The 17,270-nt window shown below is 40.0% G+C and overlaps 3 protein-coding genes across 4 annotated transcripts in view; 2 read left to right on the top strand and 1 right to left on the bottom strand.

Annotated features, from left to right (window-relative positions):
• Positions 1-2,641, top strand: part of ephb6 (eph receptor B6) — a 35,913-nt gene extending 33,272 nt beyond the window's left edge. Inside the window, exons 17-19 of the mRNA XM_056380193.1 lie at positions 238-422; positions 546-704; positions 1,258-2,641. Coding sequence (XP_056236168.1) covers positions 238-422; positions 546-704; positions 1,258-1,363 — 450 coding nt within the window. The 3' untranslated portion in view covers positions 1,364-2,641. The remainder of the gene's footprint in view (positions 1-237; positions 423-545; positions 705-1,257) is intronic.
• A 2,809-nt stretch (positions 2,642-5,450) lies between these two features.
• On the top strand, positions 5,451-11,469 carry trpv6 (transient receptor potential cation channel, subfamily V, member 6). Its single transcript, XM_056380224.1, has 16 exons — positions 5,451-5,581; positions 5,707-5,804; positions 5,891-6,013; positions 6,683-6,823; positions 7,070-7,168; positions 7,316-7,491; positions 7,601-7,747; positions 7,868-7,947; positions 8,044-8,179; positions 8,504-8,590; positions 8,679-8,755; positions 8,846-9,011; positions 9,162-9,228; positions 9,357-9,625; positions 9,718-9,824; positions 10,878-11,469. The coding sequence occupies exons 1-16, from the start codon at positions 5,451-5,453 to the stop codon at positions 11,143-11,145; spliced, it is 2,172 nt and encodes a 723-aa protein (XP_056236199.1). The 3' UTR covers positions 11,146-11,469.
• A 1-nt stretch (position 11,470) lies between these two features.
• On the bottom strand, positions 11,471-16,969 carry si:dkey-26c10.5 (uncharacterized protein LOC563797 homolog). Of its 2 annotated transcripts, XM_056380333.1 has the most exons (7): positions 16,684-16,969; positions 16,346-16,444; positions 13,338-13,442; positions 12,932-13,045; positions 12,271-12,422; positions 12,072-12,169; positions 11,471-11,886 (listed from the first exon to the last, which is right to left on the bottom strand). In XM_056380333.1, exons 1-7 carry the CDS (start codon positions 16,769-16,771, stop codon positions 11,760-11,762), a joined length of 783 nt encoding a protein of 260 aa, XP_056236308.1. In that variant the 5' UTR covers positions 16,772-16,969; the 3' UTR covers positions 11,471-11,759. The 2 variants fall into 2 exon arrangements, with proteins under 2 accessions (XP_056236308.1, XP_056236309.1); XM_056380334.1 differs by lacking the exons at positions 16,346-16,444; positions 16,684-16,969 and adding an exon at positions 13,539-13,733.
• Positions 16,970-17,270: the final 301 nt, after the last annotated feature.

The raw sequence follows: 17,270 nt of genomic DNA, 5'->3' as shown, positions 1-17,270 counted from the left end.
AGCACCAGGGCTTAAAAATTGAAGACAGCTACTTAAGTAAATGTACTTTATCACTTTCCCCCTCCTCTTTATTCCACAAACACAAAATGCCAGGCAGCTGGAGTTTGCATAATTTTCTCTTAGTCACTCTCACAGGCCCTCTGTCATCCATGACCTTTTATGTAAGGCAATTACACAAGACTCCTCACACCATCTGCCCTACTTATGTTTCAAGTCTCTCTCTCTTTCTCTGTGCAGGTGATGAAGGCAGTGGCAGACCAGTATCGCCTCCCTGCCCCCCACAACTGCCCCCCTGCCCTCCACTCTCTGATGCTTCAGTGCTGGCAGGCTGATCGAGGGGACCGGCCAGGCTTCGACTCCCTCCTGTCTTCCTTGGATCGGCTCATCAGGCACCCTTCATCCCTCAAGGCTGAGCCAACTCGGTGAGACGGTAGCCTCTGGCAAACACTTGTGCCAGACATATCAGAGGCAGCAGGTGATGTACAATCTGCAACTTTTTCATGGATTCTAAAGCTGTCGTTTTTGACATTTCCTCCGCCTTACAGAAGCTGTTCTCAGACGCTGCTCAGTCCCACCCCCACAGATTTATCATCAGTGGCAACTGTTAGTGATTGGCTGAAGGCGCTGAGGATGGACAGATACCAGGATGAGTTTGATCGGGCACACCTGGACAGTTTAGACAGAGTCAGCAAGCTGACCATGGAGTGAGTACAGATGGTTATTGCTGTAACTCTCAGATCAAAGAAGAAAACTTTTGTGTTCTTGCTTGGTTTTCTGTGTTTTTACCTATTAGCTGCAAATCATTTAAATTGTGCATTTTACGTTACTGTTCACCACTTTCGAAAGCACAGCACACTTTAGATTGATTTCCTTCCTTTCAGATAGCCATCACTTTTCATTCACCTTAGTACACTATAAAAATCAACTAATGCACTTGCTAGCAATGTAAAACAACATTGACCAGACTTCTGAGGAAAAATATACAAAATTATAATAAATAAATTGAATAGGTTCTTTCTTGAACGATGCTCCATCCCTCCACCAAGTTCGGTGCAGATTAGTTCAGTACTTGCTGCGTAATCCTGTTGACAAATAAACGGACACAGATGAAGCATCAGGATAGGTGGCAATAAATAAAATGCATTTATAGACTAAAACATAAAACCACCATAACTGTCCTGTGAAATATCACTTAGAGCACACAACAAGCTGAAGTGTTGAACTAAACTCCCAGGTTAATCTGCTCTCTCCTTACAGTGATGTCCAGAATCTCGGCGTGAACCTGCTCGGACACCAGAGGAAGATTGTTAGCGCAGCCCAGCAGCTCAGGGCCCATCTGACGCAGGGGCAGGTGGAGGTGTGAAATTTTCTGCAACACTTCCATGTTCACAGAGCACATTTTAAGCCAAAAACAAAGAGAAACAGCTTAGAGTGCCGCTGTGTGTTCTGACAAACCTGACACTACAACCGGAAGGGGTGAAAAAGAGGATCGGACTTTTCCTGCCAGTCACTCAAGACAAATAACAGAAGAGAGATTCGCTGTCGAGGCTGGAGTCCAGATCAAAGTAAGGTTAAGGAGTTGCTAAGGAGGAGGAGGATTTTAAAGATTCCACTATGTTTTTCACTAGATTTCACTTTACTGCCGTCTGCCATCCTCTCTCCTCACCCATCTGCAGTCCTACCTCTCACCGTCTCTTCCACGACTGTCCCTCCCTCGAACTTTTCAATTTCCCCATCGAGTACAATAAAAGTTTAGAAATATTTTTTGTTAAAGTACTGTTAAAATCTCTGCTCACAAAGAATTGCGTGAAGACAATCAAAGCTCTTTTCTAATATTTTTTGAGTTATTTGTAAAGTTTTATCACTTCCTCTCTACTTAAAATGCCAAATGCTAAAAGGAGAAAACCGCATACTACCTAGCAACCTATGGTTTGCCTTATAAGGTCTTACCATTAGCTTTCAGAAAAATGTATAGTTTGCTCAATGTCTGAGCAAAATGTCCAAGGTCAGTAGCACAAACCCTGAGGTTAGATTTGGAAAACCAAAACTAAACAAAAAGATGCTTTCAACTTTTTTTTTAACTGTAAGCCATGTTTTTTCCCTGTTTAAAAGACACATCCATGGTCTGAGAGCAGCCCTGTTTGTATGACTCACTCTCACTGAAGGCCTATCATAGACTGTCAAAGGCTACAAGCGTCACCACAGCTGCAAACACAAGTGTCCATCTGTGATGAGGACAGAACCGGACAGCACTCACCTTTATGTGTACATTTCACACTTCACCTCTTTTAGTTTGATTGCTAGAGTAAAGACACTGAGTCATTGAAGCATTGTGAATGTGTGAAATGAGAAAGATGGACAAAATCTGATCTGATTTACACTTGAAGGACAAAGGCGAAATGCTTTGTAAGTATGTACCTGTGTGTCTGTAACTTGTGTGTGCCGTACATGAGGCTGTGTTAATATGTACATCAGGTATATGTTGTATATGATGCTGCGTGTGTGCGTGTGTGCGTGCGTGTTTGAGACAGGTGTGTCAGGCTACACACATTATTAGCTGTGTTTACTTGTATGAGTGTTCACCACTATTCCATAATTGTGCAAATTTGTAAAATAAATGATATGATTTTATTTAAAAACACATTTGCTTCTTGTTTTACTAAGTATTATTTGTCCAAACAAATGTAAGTGTGTTTTACCTGCCAATCAACTAAAAGAAAAAAAAATTGCAATCAGTATAAGACGAATAATGTCACTCACAGAGAGAAAATTACTGAAAATTAGCTGTAATGTAGTCAGGGCCTGCAAGTTAGTGCTTCCCAGTTAACACTGACATCCCGAATGACATCCAACAGAGAAACCATAGTGCAATGTTTGATAAACTGATTCATGCATTTCAAACCAAACCATGCAAGGTTGTCTAATTGAGCTCTGTCATATTCACCTGGAGTATACACCAGTTTCAATGCAGCTACAAAATTAATAATAGTATACTCACCTTGGAGACACATTATCACATTCACAATGTCAAAGAGGGAACTCCATGTTTCTCAGGTTCCACAGATCAGCAGGTTTGAGTCAAATCAGAGTTTGGGATCTGCTGGGATCAGCAGCTGTTGGAGAACAGGGACAGGTTTCCCACATGTCCCGCTGATATCAGACCAGATCTGGGCCGATAACAAGGTCACTCGCACATACTCTGACATTTATTCTGCCAGTCAGATCCATCTCTCACTGTCATGTATTTCACTGTACATCAGACTCCTCACATTGTTTCAATGTCACTGCTGGGTCATTTGCAGAAATACTCAGAACACAGGAAATATCCAGTGGTGGAAAGTAACTAAGTACATGCGCTCAAGTTTTAAAACTACCCAGCAGTAGCTAAAACGAACTCCACCTTTACCAGCTACATTAAAATGCTTTTTATACACGAAAATGAATCAATAATGTTAAGAATTAAGAAGTACTACTTCAGTATTATCAACAATACTTAGGGAACAGAAGTACTCATCATGCTGAATGGCCCCTTTCACATGATTTAGATATTATAGGATTATTATCACTTTTTTATGAGCAACCTTGTTGTAGCTGGTCGAGGTGAAGTCGATTAACAAAAATATTTAAACTATTTTTTCAACTTTCAGGAAAGTTTTGGCAGTTCAATCAGTAAACTTGCTTTTGTTTTAATAATGATGATTGAGCTCTGTTGTGTGAAGTCACTCTGAATAAGAGCATCTGCCGGCTGCCATAAATGTACGAGGGTTGTCTGTAATAATTGTTTGCTGTGGTGCCCCAAGACATTTGAACACAGTGTTGTGAAAGAGATGTTGGTACGTACGTTCAGAAACAGTGGACACACAAACCACAAAATCATGTTTTTATGGTGTTATTGTTTCTTTATAAAGACATTAACAGACTGGAAACCACTGGTCTTTATGACACTACTTAAAGATGGTGCGCTCCGTCTGGTAAACAACTATTATCTCCACAATACTAAATGACTGCCACATCGGCAACCATTACCGGGGCCTCCTATAGAGTCTCCCTAAACCCTGTTTATCCTGTGGTTAACCAGCCTGTTAGTCATGACCTATAAATGCTGCAGCAAAATACCTGAACACTACAACCAGGTTGGGCAGAGATATTGTAAAAGGCGACTGATTCAGCAGTTTACAAATAATGTATGTGCATGGAAATTAAATCTGTGAGTCTGCGTCAGTCAGTTACTTCAACTCTAAAGATGAAAAAATTATAATTTCACAAAACAAAATGTAGCATTAGCTTTATTTCCCGCTTTCAGAGGAAAGTGACATGCCCTCATCGGACATGATGTTGCCAGCCTCCAAATGCTCATTATGGTCTTTGTAATGTGGCAATTACCATGTTTGTGATCATTCCTGTTGACACATCAATGGTGCTCAACAAGTTAAATCATTGTGAATGAAAGTATTTTTCTGTGTGTGTGTGTGTGTGTGTGTGTGTGTGTGTGTGTGTGTGTGTACAAGATGTAACATGTTGGAAAATCATACATCATCTCCATATTTACTACAACAAATAATCCCAGATTCACTTGGAAAATTTTGCCCCAATTAAAAGAACACATAATGGACTATCTTACCTTAATATCTGATTTAAATTACAGACCAGGGTTCAGACATACAAGCTTGCAATTTACAAACAGGTTTCCTAAACGGTTCACCAGAAACAATGATGGCAATGTGTTGACTGTCATGATGTTGCAGAATTTTCATAGTGGCCATGCAGGTTTTGGTGGTAGTTAGAGGAATGCAGACAGGCCTGGTGATAGGAGAGATATGCTGGAATTAGGGACTGGACCATTGTCACTTCACTTTTAAGGTGACTGAATCGAGCCAACAATTTCAGATCAGCATGATAAAGGAATTCCTGGTCCAACGGTGAGCTGGACCTAAAAGCACAACTTTCACCGTGGGATTTCTTATCTGCGGTGAAAGTCTACCCGCTCATTACCGCCTCACTCTCTCTGTCTTGCCTTTCTGCTGTTCACTCATCCTCCCTCTCCACCCATTCATTCGCAATCCTTCCACATGTCTCCTCCCTCATGGCCAGGTCATATATAATGGTCATGTCACAGGGATTTCACTTCTCCTCAGGGACATGTTATAGGTGCTGTTTCCAATTTTGACAGTGTTATGACTGAGTATCACCAGAAGTTGAGGAGCGGCACTTTTATTGTTTAAGGGTAAGGATCTGAAACTTTCTTTTCTTTTTGTTCATTTGTTTTATTGTATTTTATTTTGAAAGAAAATACAACTGAATAAAAACAACACCAAAATACTTTTTCAAGGCCAAAATGATGAAGTCATTCCTGTCTGCTGGTCTAGATGTGATTAACTGTAGATTGATTGATTCTCTGATGCATGATTTTCATTTTCAAATTGTTTCTTCCAGTCAAACACCAGGTGTCAATGTCTCCGTCTCTGGCCAGATCTGCTCCGAGCGAGCTCAACCATTGGTGGAGCCAGCTGAGGTTTCGCCTTCAGAACAAGAAAGGATGGAACGAGATGTTGGATGAGACGTTTCTGCTCCACAGCAAATAGTAAGAAACTTTCAAAGATAGAGTAGATAGTAGATTATGTCAATGTGAATGGTATGCTGGAGTAAAGCCTAACCTGTTTAAATACAGCTTAACTTGGTGTTTTTCCTCTGTCCTTCTTCCCTCAGCATAAATGACATTCCTCTGTTCTACGCGTCTAAACACAACAGTGTAGGCTGCATCAAGAAACTGCTGAGCTCTGCATCCACTAATATCTTTGAAAGAGGTACGGCTGCACTGTGAATTTAAACTCCACTGTGTTCTTATTTCAGTGTCAGTCGTACGTTATGAGGCTGTGATCTTCCCTTTCAGGTGCTCTTGGGGAGACAGCGCTTCATATCGCCGTGATGAATGACAACATGGAGGCTGCTGTGGCCCTGATGGACGGAGCCCCTGAACTCATCAACGAGCCCATGACCTCTGAGCTTTTCCAAGGTTGACATACATAAAATCATAGACACAGACACGAGCACAAACATGTAATCATGTGGCTGAAAATTTTATTGCACATATGCCGGTAAAGTTACCTGCTTTATAGGCTGCAACTAAAAAAACCTAAAGACGAATGGAAGAGATAGATTGAGGCCAGTTTAACCCATTCACTCCCATGCGTTTTTGTATTACTTTCATTCATCAAGATTTCTTATTAGTTTCAAATATGGATGTACTGCACATGTATGTGTTTCTAAATCACAAGTGCTGCCTGAGAATGAAGAGGCATTTGATGTAAATAGTTGCATTCGAGATTTAAGATGGCTATAATGGATTACATAATATTTAGGTTAGAAAAATTACAACATAAATTAATTACAATCATGTATGTGCCAAATTGCAACAACAAACCTTCACACAAAGAAGCTTTAACTGAATTTTTACCTTTTTTTGACTTTATTATTTACAAAAGCACCAAAAGGATAAACATAAGCAACAATTTACATTTTCCCTTCTTGAGTGTGACACTACCAAATGTAATGCACATGTTGTTTGGATAGCTGTAACATAGTGTGGCATTGCCTCACTTGCACAACAGGTGAAAATGGTGAAATTAAATGCAGTTCATTCACAGTGGTCTGATGTTCACTGTCTATCTCTGCTCTGTCTCAGGCGTTACTCCTCTCCACATCGCTGTGGTGAATCAGAACACCAATCTGGTCTATCACCTCATTAGTCGAGGTGGTGATGTGGTTACCCCTCGAGTCACCGGCTTGTACTTCAGGAAGAGGATAGGAGGACTCATATACTACGGTAAGTCAGAGTGAGTGAGCCTTAAAGATACGGGGAGAGTGGTTTCAGCCATTAATCACAAGGGTGGTAGCTACAACCCCAAGTTCCTCCTGTCCACATGTAGAAGTGTCCTTTAGCAAGACAACGAGCCCCAAATGATCCTGATGAATGTGTATATTCTTAAAAAAAAAAAAACTGTTCAGGACCAAAGCACCTGCCAATGTAATGTACAGATGGTGTTTTTCTAAATGTGCATTTGCTCAATAGGTGAACACATCCTGTCATTTGCTGCGTGTGCTGGGAGCGAGGACATTATCTCCATGGTGATCGATGCAGGGGCCAACACCAGGGTCCAGGATTACCGAGGTATGAAATGTTGTAGGAGAGAAGATACAATATTATTTCATATTTGTGCATCTGTCTGCTAATTTAATTATTGATGTCTTCCTCTTTTCTCTTCTTGTACCTCCTGTCATACACATTCTTGTTTTTTCGTCCTTGTTTCCTCCTTAGGCAACACAGTGCTTCACATTTTAGTTCTGCAGCCCAACAAGATGATTGCGTGCCAGGCCATTGACCTGATTATGGCACGCGATGCAGAGCTGGACCAGTCACTGCCACTCGACATGGTGCCCAACTACCGAGGCCTTACACCTTTTAAACTGGCTGCCAAAGAGGGCAACATCGTGGTGAGTGAAACCTAGGAGGTCTCACAGGGTGAAACCTGGGCATGAAAGGTGGAGCAGATTATTTCACTAATCCTGGCCTCACTGCTGCGATTCCCTCTGTCTCTCTCAGGCATTTCAGCACCTGGTTAATAAAAGACGTGTAGTCCAGTGGAGTCTGGGCCCTTTGACCTCCAACCTGTATGACCTGACCGAGATTGATTCATGGGCCGATGACATGTCAGTGCTGGAGCTTATTGTGGGCAGCCACCAGAGAGAGGTACAATACAATCTATCAAGATATACAGCACTTAGGAGAAATCGCATATCATCATATTTAGTCAGAAATTAGTTTGGTCTGATGCTGAGTAGAAACACAGACATTTCTTCTCTTGTCCAGGCGAGGGGGATACTGGAGGTGACCCCTGTGAGGCAGCTGGTCAGTCTGAAGTGGAACTTGTATGGAAAACATTACTTCAGGTAAAGTTTCTTCTGTTTCTCTGAAGTAAAAAATACGAACTGTTCACATGTCCCGCCTTGTTTTACAGTGCTTTTTCTCCCTTTTCTCTGTGTCAGGCTGCTGCTGCTTCTGTATCTGCTGTACATCGTGATTTTCACACTGTGTTGTGTATATCGCCCCCTGAAGGACGTGCCGGAGAACTACACACAGTCAGACATGGACAAAACAATCCGGATCCAGAAAACACTCAATGTGTGTTGGAGTTAATGACGTGATATATATATATATATATAATTAATACAAATTTTAAGACATTTTGATGATGATACTCACACTGTTACAGGACTGTTTATGGAGGGTTTTTTTTTTAAAGGGTAGTAAATGTCAAGTCTATATGAATAAGACGATTACAAAACCAAAATCCAATCATCACACAAATACTCTAAAAGTACAAAAACCAGGAGCTGTAGCCTGTATGTATCTTACTGTTTGTACTGTGCACCTGCATATGACCAACAGCATAACACTAATGTGCTTTTATTATTAATACAAACTACATTTCCTCTTCTCCCTCAGGAGAGTTATGTGACACATGAGGACAACCTGCGGCTGGCAGGAGAAGTCATCAGCGTCCTAGGAGCTTTTGCCATCTTGTTGCTGGAGGTAGATTTATGAATCATGCTTCATCTTCATGCATATTGTATATTGCTATATATGCATACAAATCCTGCCGTATTCTTCTCTCCAACAGATCCCTGATATACTGAGAGTGGGAGCAAAGCGCTACTTTGGTCAGACAGCTCTGGGAGGCCCCTTCCATGTCATCCTGTAAGCACAAACACCTCTCAGCACTAAGATGAAGCATACTGCTGTGAAATACCTTCTAACCCTTTCTGCTGTTTGTGTTGTGCTGACCAGTATCGGCTACGCCTGCTTGGTGGTGCTGCTGTGTGTGTTCAGAGCCTGCGAGGTGCAGGGGGAGGCCGTGGTGATGGCAGTGTGTTTAGTTCTGGGCTGGTGCAACGTCATGTTCTTCGCCCGAGGTTTTGAAATGCTCGGCCCTTATGTCATCATGATACAGAAGGTAGGAGACAGCTCAGTCTGGACCCAGACACAAAGGATATCATGAGTGATGTTGAAATAGTAGCTTGTTCCGTACGCACCTGTACTGCTTTTTGAGGTTCACCCATTTTTGTTTTCAGACCGAACAACCTTGTGTCTCATTTCCCTTTAGATTATATTTGGAGACCTGACAAAGTTTATGTGGCTGACTGTCATCGTGCTCATTGGTTTTTCCACCTGTGAGTATATTCAGATAGAAAATAACAAGCAAGCTTTTTATTCTCACAAAGCTTCTAAGATAAGAAATTGTTGAAATAAGATTTTTCAGCAGTGAAGATCTTGAACTCTTTTTTATTTTCCCTCTCAGCCCTGTGGATGGTGTATATGACCCAGGAGCCTGACGCCATCCCTGCATATCGCTCCTTCCCCATCACTCTCTTCTCCCAGTTTGAGCTCAGTGTAGGCCTCATAGACCTGCCTGTTGAACATACCATCATTACACCCCCGATCGTTCATGTAGTTCACTGTGCCTTCTCTGTGGTCTCCTACATCCTGCTGCTAAACCTACTGATAGCTATGATGAGCGACACACACTGGAGGGTGGCCCAGGAGAGAGATGAGCTCTGGAGAACCCAGGTAACACACACATATAGACCGACTACAACATGGACTCGTCATGTCGCCTTGCATCGCTGTGTTATAGTGAAACATACTATGATCATGTGCAGGTGGTGGCCACAACTTTGATGCTGGAGCGGAGGCTGCCACGCTGCCTGTGGCCTCGACTCGGGGTGTGTGGGATAGACTTTGGCCTGAAGGAGCGCTGGTATCTCAGGTAAGGGAGAGATAGAGGGAGAGAAACCACACCCTAATATAGCAGAAACATTCATAACAAAGCTGATATCATCTGAGACCATACAGTAAAAACTTTTTTTTAGGCTTTCTATTTTCAATAGAAATAATCACACAGGGAGACACGAGTTTGTCCACTGACCACAACCTAAGTAGCCGTTAAAGCGCTGCAGCTGCTGGTCATGTTGACCTGTGAGTAGGAAGCACAAATCTCACTCTCTTACTGCTCCTACTATTATTATCACCACCACTTACAGACCAGAGCAAATTTAACACAGACATATTAGGAAATGTACTTATTCGTTCTCTTGCTGAGAGTTAGATGAGAAGATCGACACCACTCTAATGGCTGTATGGAGGAGCCCGTTAGCTCAGTTAGCTTAGCATATAGACAGGAAACGGGAGGACACAGCCCGAGTCTGTCCAGGGAGAACAAAGTCTTTGCTGGTTACCTGGCAACCTCAACGTGTCATTTTTACACGTCGGTTTTTGTACAGATTAAATAAACATGTTTATTAATGAGCTTCAGAGGTGCTGGTAGGGATTGTATTATTTTTAGAGAGAGGCAGGCTAACTGTTTCCCTATGTTTCCTGTCGTTATGCTGAGCTAAGCTAACTAGCTGCTGGATGTAGTATACTATTTACCGTGTGGACATAAGAGTGGTATCTTCTTATTTAACTTTGTTGAAAAAAGCAAATAAGTACATTTCTCAAAATGTAGAACTAAAGATTTAAATATTGTTGTTGCAGTCTGTGTGAGTAGGTGTGGCAGCAGTGACGGTAATAGCACAGTATCAGATCAGTATCAGAGTTGTGCTTCCTACTCGCAGCACAACATGAGTCGCAGCTGCAGAGCATTAAAGGTCATTTAGTTTGTGGTCAGTGGAACAAATTTTTGTCTCTTTGTATGTAAAAAAAGTGAAATAAACAGTTGATGAGGGTTCATCAAAAATCAAATTACACTTCATCTCCAAATAGATCAAAAATAGTTTTCAGTGTAATAGTGTTTATGTGGTTTACTCGATCCTCTCTGCAGGGTTGAGGACAGAAATGACTCAATGTTGCAAAAGATGCGACGATACATCAAAGCTTTCTCCAAAGAGGATGAAAAGGAAATGGATGGATTGGAGAAGACCGACACAATAAAGGGGCCGAGCTCAGGAACTCTGAACCTCAGACCCAAAAACAGAGGAGGGTTTAACAGGAGGACTCTGACAGGCTGGCAGATGATTCGCCACAGCGCTTTGGGTATAGAGATGGAGCAGGAGGATCCAGAGGACGACCAGGACATTAAACATGTTTAGAATGAGATTCTGCCTGAGCCTGACGTGCTTTTTCTGAGGCTTTCCATCATCTCACAGTCCTGAACATATGAAGTAGACTTGAAGAGCTGATGAATTTCACTCAACTAACTTGCGAGAAGACTCAACTATCTCAGTTTCTCTATATAGTCCGCAGTGCAATTATTCCTGCAGTATTAAGCTATAGAAAAGTGTGTTATTTTTATAGCAATGGAAAAAATGTGTAGCAGTAATATATACCAAGCTAAAACAAAGTGGAATGTAGACATTCAACTTATGTAGATGCAGGACCATTTTTATATGAGAATAAAACCTTGTTGAAACAGACTCACTCACATCTATTTATTAAAAAAGTTATACAGTAATATATTGGATCATACAGTAGCATACATCCAACATGAGATTCAGATATACTCTGATTAGTAGTAAAGTGCTTACAAGCATCATTTACATAAAAAGTATGCTACAAAATGCTACAAGATTATATGTTTGCTGGATACTGCTGATTGAGGTGTAAAGTGGAAAGAGAAATGATTTGAAATGTTATTGAGAAAATTGTAAATGCTTGTTGACAGAGAATTGGTTTGTTCATTTCTCTGTTAAAAAAGACGATGCTGTCAGAACTCCACCTGACAGATGAAGTAGGAGAAGGCTTCGCAGGGCGCTTTGATCCAGTTCTTCTCAGATGGGTCTTCACTGCTCAGGATCCCACAATCCCCTTGTGACATACCATCGGTCCAATAACTGCAAACAAAATGAACTTTTATATTGTGATCACAGGATACTGTAGTTATTTGTTAGTAAAGTAATCTCCTTCCCGCTTTCAGACAAAATGTAAAACTGACTCATAGGTCCTAAATATAAATTAACAAACATAAAAAAGAAAAAAGATAAAGGGACCAGACGGATAGAAAGGACAAAAGAATCACCTCTTCTGCAGGGCAGTGTTGTTGACCCACTTCCATGTGTCTGCTTCGTGTCTCAGCCCGATCCAGTATTTCAGGATCCCTCTCCTAGTCAGAAATCTCTACAAGAGAGAGCACCATTCACATTAACACAAATTATTACCATACTACCATCAAGGAAGACAGTGAGTGGCACCGAGAGCTTAAGTGACTTCAGATCCACCTGAATGCTCTGGCTGGTGATGACAGCCAGAGATCCTCCTCTAGCGGTGCAGTTCATCTGGCTCTTATCCCAGCTCAGCCTGAAGGTGGACAGGTAAAAGCACGTCCGTCCAAAGGTCAGCCACCCGTCTGCACACTGCTGGCAGCCGAGGCCTGGAAGAAGGGGAGAGATGTTCGGTGCAGAAAATGCTCAAGCAGCAAGATAAACAAAAGGTCACTCTGCAAAAGTGAACTTTTCCAATTTAGATATCCTCTGACATTTAGATAATTCCAAAACAGACTTAAAGCTTTCAGTTACTTTTGTTTTTCCTTCCGTTTTTATTCGCATTTTTGGCCAGATTTTGTTTGTGGGTTTCTATTTACATGTGTCCTTATGCAACCAGGTAATACTGTTAGTCGAAGAGGAACTAATAAAGCTGATTAAACTCAGCTGACTTTTTTTGTCTAAATAACCTAAAAATGTTCCCAGTTCTCTAAAAAACAACCACATGAACTGACTTCCTCTGTCTGAAAAACTATTTGGGGAAACTGTAAAAGCAGAACTCTTACTAAAAAGCACGGTGTTTGACGATATATCTATTCTTTTTCTTATCTAGATGTTTCTTTGTCTTGTACAAGGTATTTTATTTCCCATTTGTTGTTTTTACTAGCATGGCACTCACGATGGGGTTGAAGGTTGATCAATTGGTTCTGGCATTGTTCGTAGTCGCAAGTCGGGCCACTGTTTGTTGCTGGTATTTCCTCTCTCTCTGGGCAGATTGTGGATCCAGCTTGAACTAGAAATCAGAGCACAGTGGGAGGAGTTGTGGAGGAAAAGAATAATGTCTTCAGGCTGCAGCAATACAATCAGCCCCACTTTGTGTTCCAGTATTGTCTGCTGTTATGAGAAAAACTGCAATGAAAGCTACATGATCCTAACATACAGGGCTACTGTATTTTCCATATTCTTTTGATTCTGCATTGCCATTAATAGCTACAGTCTCTTGTTGTTGCAAACATAATCAGGCCAGTGGTGGCCTGTTTTTAAAGCCCTGGCATGAATTCACTGACATGGCTGCAGATACTCACGTTTCATAGCGAGGATAATGACGACCAGCAGCAGGACCAGGCAGATTATTGTGAGGAATAAACAGCCGGCCCGGAACAGGCGGGCATTTCCCTCAGTCTGTTTCCCTGAGGAACAAAGCATCAACCAGATATCAGTGAGATGTTTCAGTAACCACAACATAGACCACCATCAAGGCTTAGAAAAAAACAGCTGAGGCCTACCTTTCTTCCCCTCCAGCTCAACCGATAATTTGGATGACAAGTTTTCCTTGGCTTCATCTTTTTTATCCTCACCATAGCTGCGACAGAATTTGATATACATGGAGGAAAATGTCCTTGGATTTATGAGGAAGCTTGTTTACCCTCTCTTGCTCCGTATTCCTGTCCAGCAAAGCCTCGTCTGCCTGTGGCAGTTCAGTTTTAAGACACCCCCACCTCCCGCCTTGCCTCGTCACCATAGCAACAGCGACCTTCACTGATTCCTAAATTAATCATGGAGAACAGGGCTCGACTTGTCCTTAAAGTCCTCAGAACTTTTACTGTGTCTCTCTGTCTCTCTCTTAAAGAACGAGTGTGTGTGTGAGAGAGTAAAAGAGGCACAGACAGTTACTGTCAGCATAGAGACACTGTACTCCAAAACAACAGATAGGCGTCCTTCCCTAAGGTCATTTCAGGTCAGAGCTTTCCAGACATCCAAGTGTTTGCGTCAAACACAGCTCAGAGACAGAACATGTGGTTATCACTGATGTAGATTTCAAATGTTTGTCTGTCTGCGAACGTTTGTCTGTAAATACTGTACGCGAAGTGCAGGATCTTGTGTAGCAAAGGAAAATCAAACAAGGCCTCACTCAAATCAACAATATAAACTTTTTCATTCTTTTCATAAAAACAGAATTTCTTGTAAACACGTGGGCCATGATTTCATTCGAGTTACAGGAAGGATAATCAGCTGTGTTGCAGTAGCTTAAGTTTGCATCATTGCCTCTTTTTTGCACGTTAATGACTATTATGTTTAAAGGCTTGTTATTCAAAACAGTAACTGCGGTGCTATTTCACAGTATCACTGTCTTCTTTCTTGGTTTTTGAACTGGTGCAATATAACAAAATAAAAGTCATAAAGAAAAGTGGATGTGTCAGAATGTACAGACTGAACAGAACAGACAAACTGTGTGTGAAGGTGTAGGCAGCCACACATTCAGCTAGTTAAACAAACCATTTTTAGAAAATGTAGATATTTTAGGAGAACAGTGCATTGTGTCAGTTACTTTTCACACTGTATTCAAAGTATAATGTAATAGTGGGTCTGTTGTTACAAATATTCTTATTGCTTCTGAGGACAAACTGGATTAGAATCATGTTACGACAGATGTGTTTAACAGCAGATATTTTGCCCTGTCACAGGAGGAAAAGCAGAATTACGATGGTTCTGTTCTGTCCAAGTGTCACAGTAAGTCATGACAGCGTGCTATGACAGTGAACTAGCAGGAACAACCCGAACCCTGAATCCATAATTAATTAAATTTTTTCTAATGTGACAAAATATTTTCCCTTGAAACTTTACAACCTCAGCTCTATTTGACCTTATAAAATAAAAATATATTATCAAATAAAGAGTTTGCTTGGGTGAAACTATCTTGTTTGTCAACTAAGCATAATTTTAAAGCATATTTTACTCCCATGTTCACAAAAATTAATGATGTATAAACCAAGCATTTAAAAGACCAGACAGCATAAATTATATTATATTTAGTTGCTCTCTTGTACCAGTCAGTGTAATGCCTGTTTACATCTGGATTACTAATTGAGCTTTTTAAGTGATAGTTATTAATGAGAAACAGAAATGAATGATAAATAAAGTTATTAATATTCAGCATCTGTAATTTACATTCTCCAATGAATAATATATTTTTTAAGTTCTAAGGCAATTTAATGTTTTAATATTTCAATATATAACACATACTGAAATATTAACAAATATTCTTTTACACATAGCATTATTATTATAGGCTTAACATGTATGTGTAAATATGTTAAAGTGGATTACATTTGAGCCCCTTTCACAATACAATGTTTGGAGCTAAAGTTAACTAGAGCAAGAGTGAAGCTCTCATTCTGGTTAACATGAAGGATGTTCCTTACCACTAGAGCTGAAGTGAATCATTAATTGAATGGCAGAAAACTGTCGACACATTTAATAATGAATCTATTGTTTGAGTCATTGGTTAAACATTAACGTTACTGTGAACTTAGTCCCCTGTGACAGTAAACTGAATCTGTTTTGCTTTTGAACTGTTGTTTAGATATAATAATTAATTGAAATATCTAATGAATAAAATATGAATAAACAAAAGTAAAAATTAATCATCATAATAATTATTAATAATAATCATTAGCTGCAACCCTACGCATTTTAACTTTATTTTGAAGCAATGTTACGAATACACAAAAGATATAATTATTTTTATATCAGTTACATCAGAGAAATGTAAAAATGTCTAACAAAATTTCCAAAAATAACATTAAAATTGTGAAAGAAGAAAGTTACTACTACATGTGGTAAAAATATGTGAAATTTTACCTGAAGTCCATGTGTTGTGTTTATTTAACACATAGCAAAGGTCTAAATATATTATTACAGCTTTCTTTTCTAAAGGCAGGTGAAATGTTGGAAAACTAGTGTAATGATGTTGTTTCCACTTTGTTCTCTTGTTCTTTGTTTTTCTCTGAATCATTTTTCTGAGGAACAAAACAGCCACTAATCTTGATAAGATGATGCAAGAAAGCCCTGTAAAGTTTTTTTTGTTTTCCTTTAAATCAAATTGTAATTTAGTGTATGATTAAGCAGTTAAAAGGTGTCAAAACAAAACGAAAAACAGTTTGTCATGTTCTTTTATATCAAAAACATTTTTTCTGTTATTATGTCTCTTCACAGAGACAGACCTGCATGCTAAGAGTTATGCTGAAACACCTTCTATGGGTGTTTCCACCACACAGTTAAGAGAAGACACACATTTTATATGATTGTGTACCTGCTTTTGTTTTAGCCGGAAAGTCACTCAAACAAGCTTCTGAATAGATGTCCTCAGGTAGATTTTGTAGTTTAGAGTAATGGCCTGGTTCTACTTCCTCTAAAGCCAGACAAAAATATAGAAACATTTCAACATGAGACAAAAACCAGCTGGAGTTTCCAAATATTCAGTGTATTATAAACTTAAATACAACAAAATCAAATCAAATCTTCATTAATATTAGTATTTTTTTGTGTCCACCAATAAGGTGCATACATCGATTTTTAGTACTACAATATAGGCTCGTGTTTTTTATTCTTATTATCAAGTGTTAACTGAATTCATTAAATTTCTTGTACCTTCAGTTTTGACCTCCAGCATCAGTTTGCTTGCTTTTTCATCTTCTTTGGTATTTTCTTTCTCTTTGAGGATCTCGTGCATTTCCATGGCTCTTCTCTCCTGTATTTCTAACTTTCGCTTTACCCGGGAAGTCTTTCAGAGGAGGCTGGTTAATAAACAATGATGTTATGTAATCCTTTAATTGGGCAGGCACTAAAGTAGAGGAAACACCGTTTGCAACTAATGTGCCAATATGTAAAATTTTTGTTATGAAAAGAGAAAAGAAAAAAGTGAAGCCGACAAATGTCCCAGACTTAAATTGTGGCTCATCTGATCCGTGAAGACAGAACACTTCCCCATGAAAATTTCTCCCCTGACTTTGTCCTTCCTCTAAAACACATGTAGACAGTGGACATGTGGCTTTGGGGGAAGGCGGTTGTTGGACGTATACATTGTCTAACCATGCATTTTAACAATATGCGATAACCATGAGTTATACTCTGAAAAGGTTCAAATATATAAAAAGATAATGTTTTAATCCTTCAATGCAATAAAAGCCTAAATGGTTTTGCTTAAATTTTTCATTTGTTTTTTTTTTCTATTGGCA

The sequence above is a fragment of the Seriola aureovittata genome, chromosome 7, assembly GCF_021018895.1.
Source record: "Seriola aureovittata isolate HTS-2021-v1 ecotype China chromosome 7, ASM2101889v1, whole genome shotgun sequence".
In the NCBI taxonomy this organism is placed as follows: domain Eukaryota; kingdom Metazoa; phylum Chordata; class Actinopteri; order Carangiformes; family Carangidae; genus Seriola; species Seriola aureovittata.
This window is presented reverse-complemented; position numbering and strand designations above follow the sequence as displayed.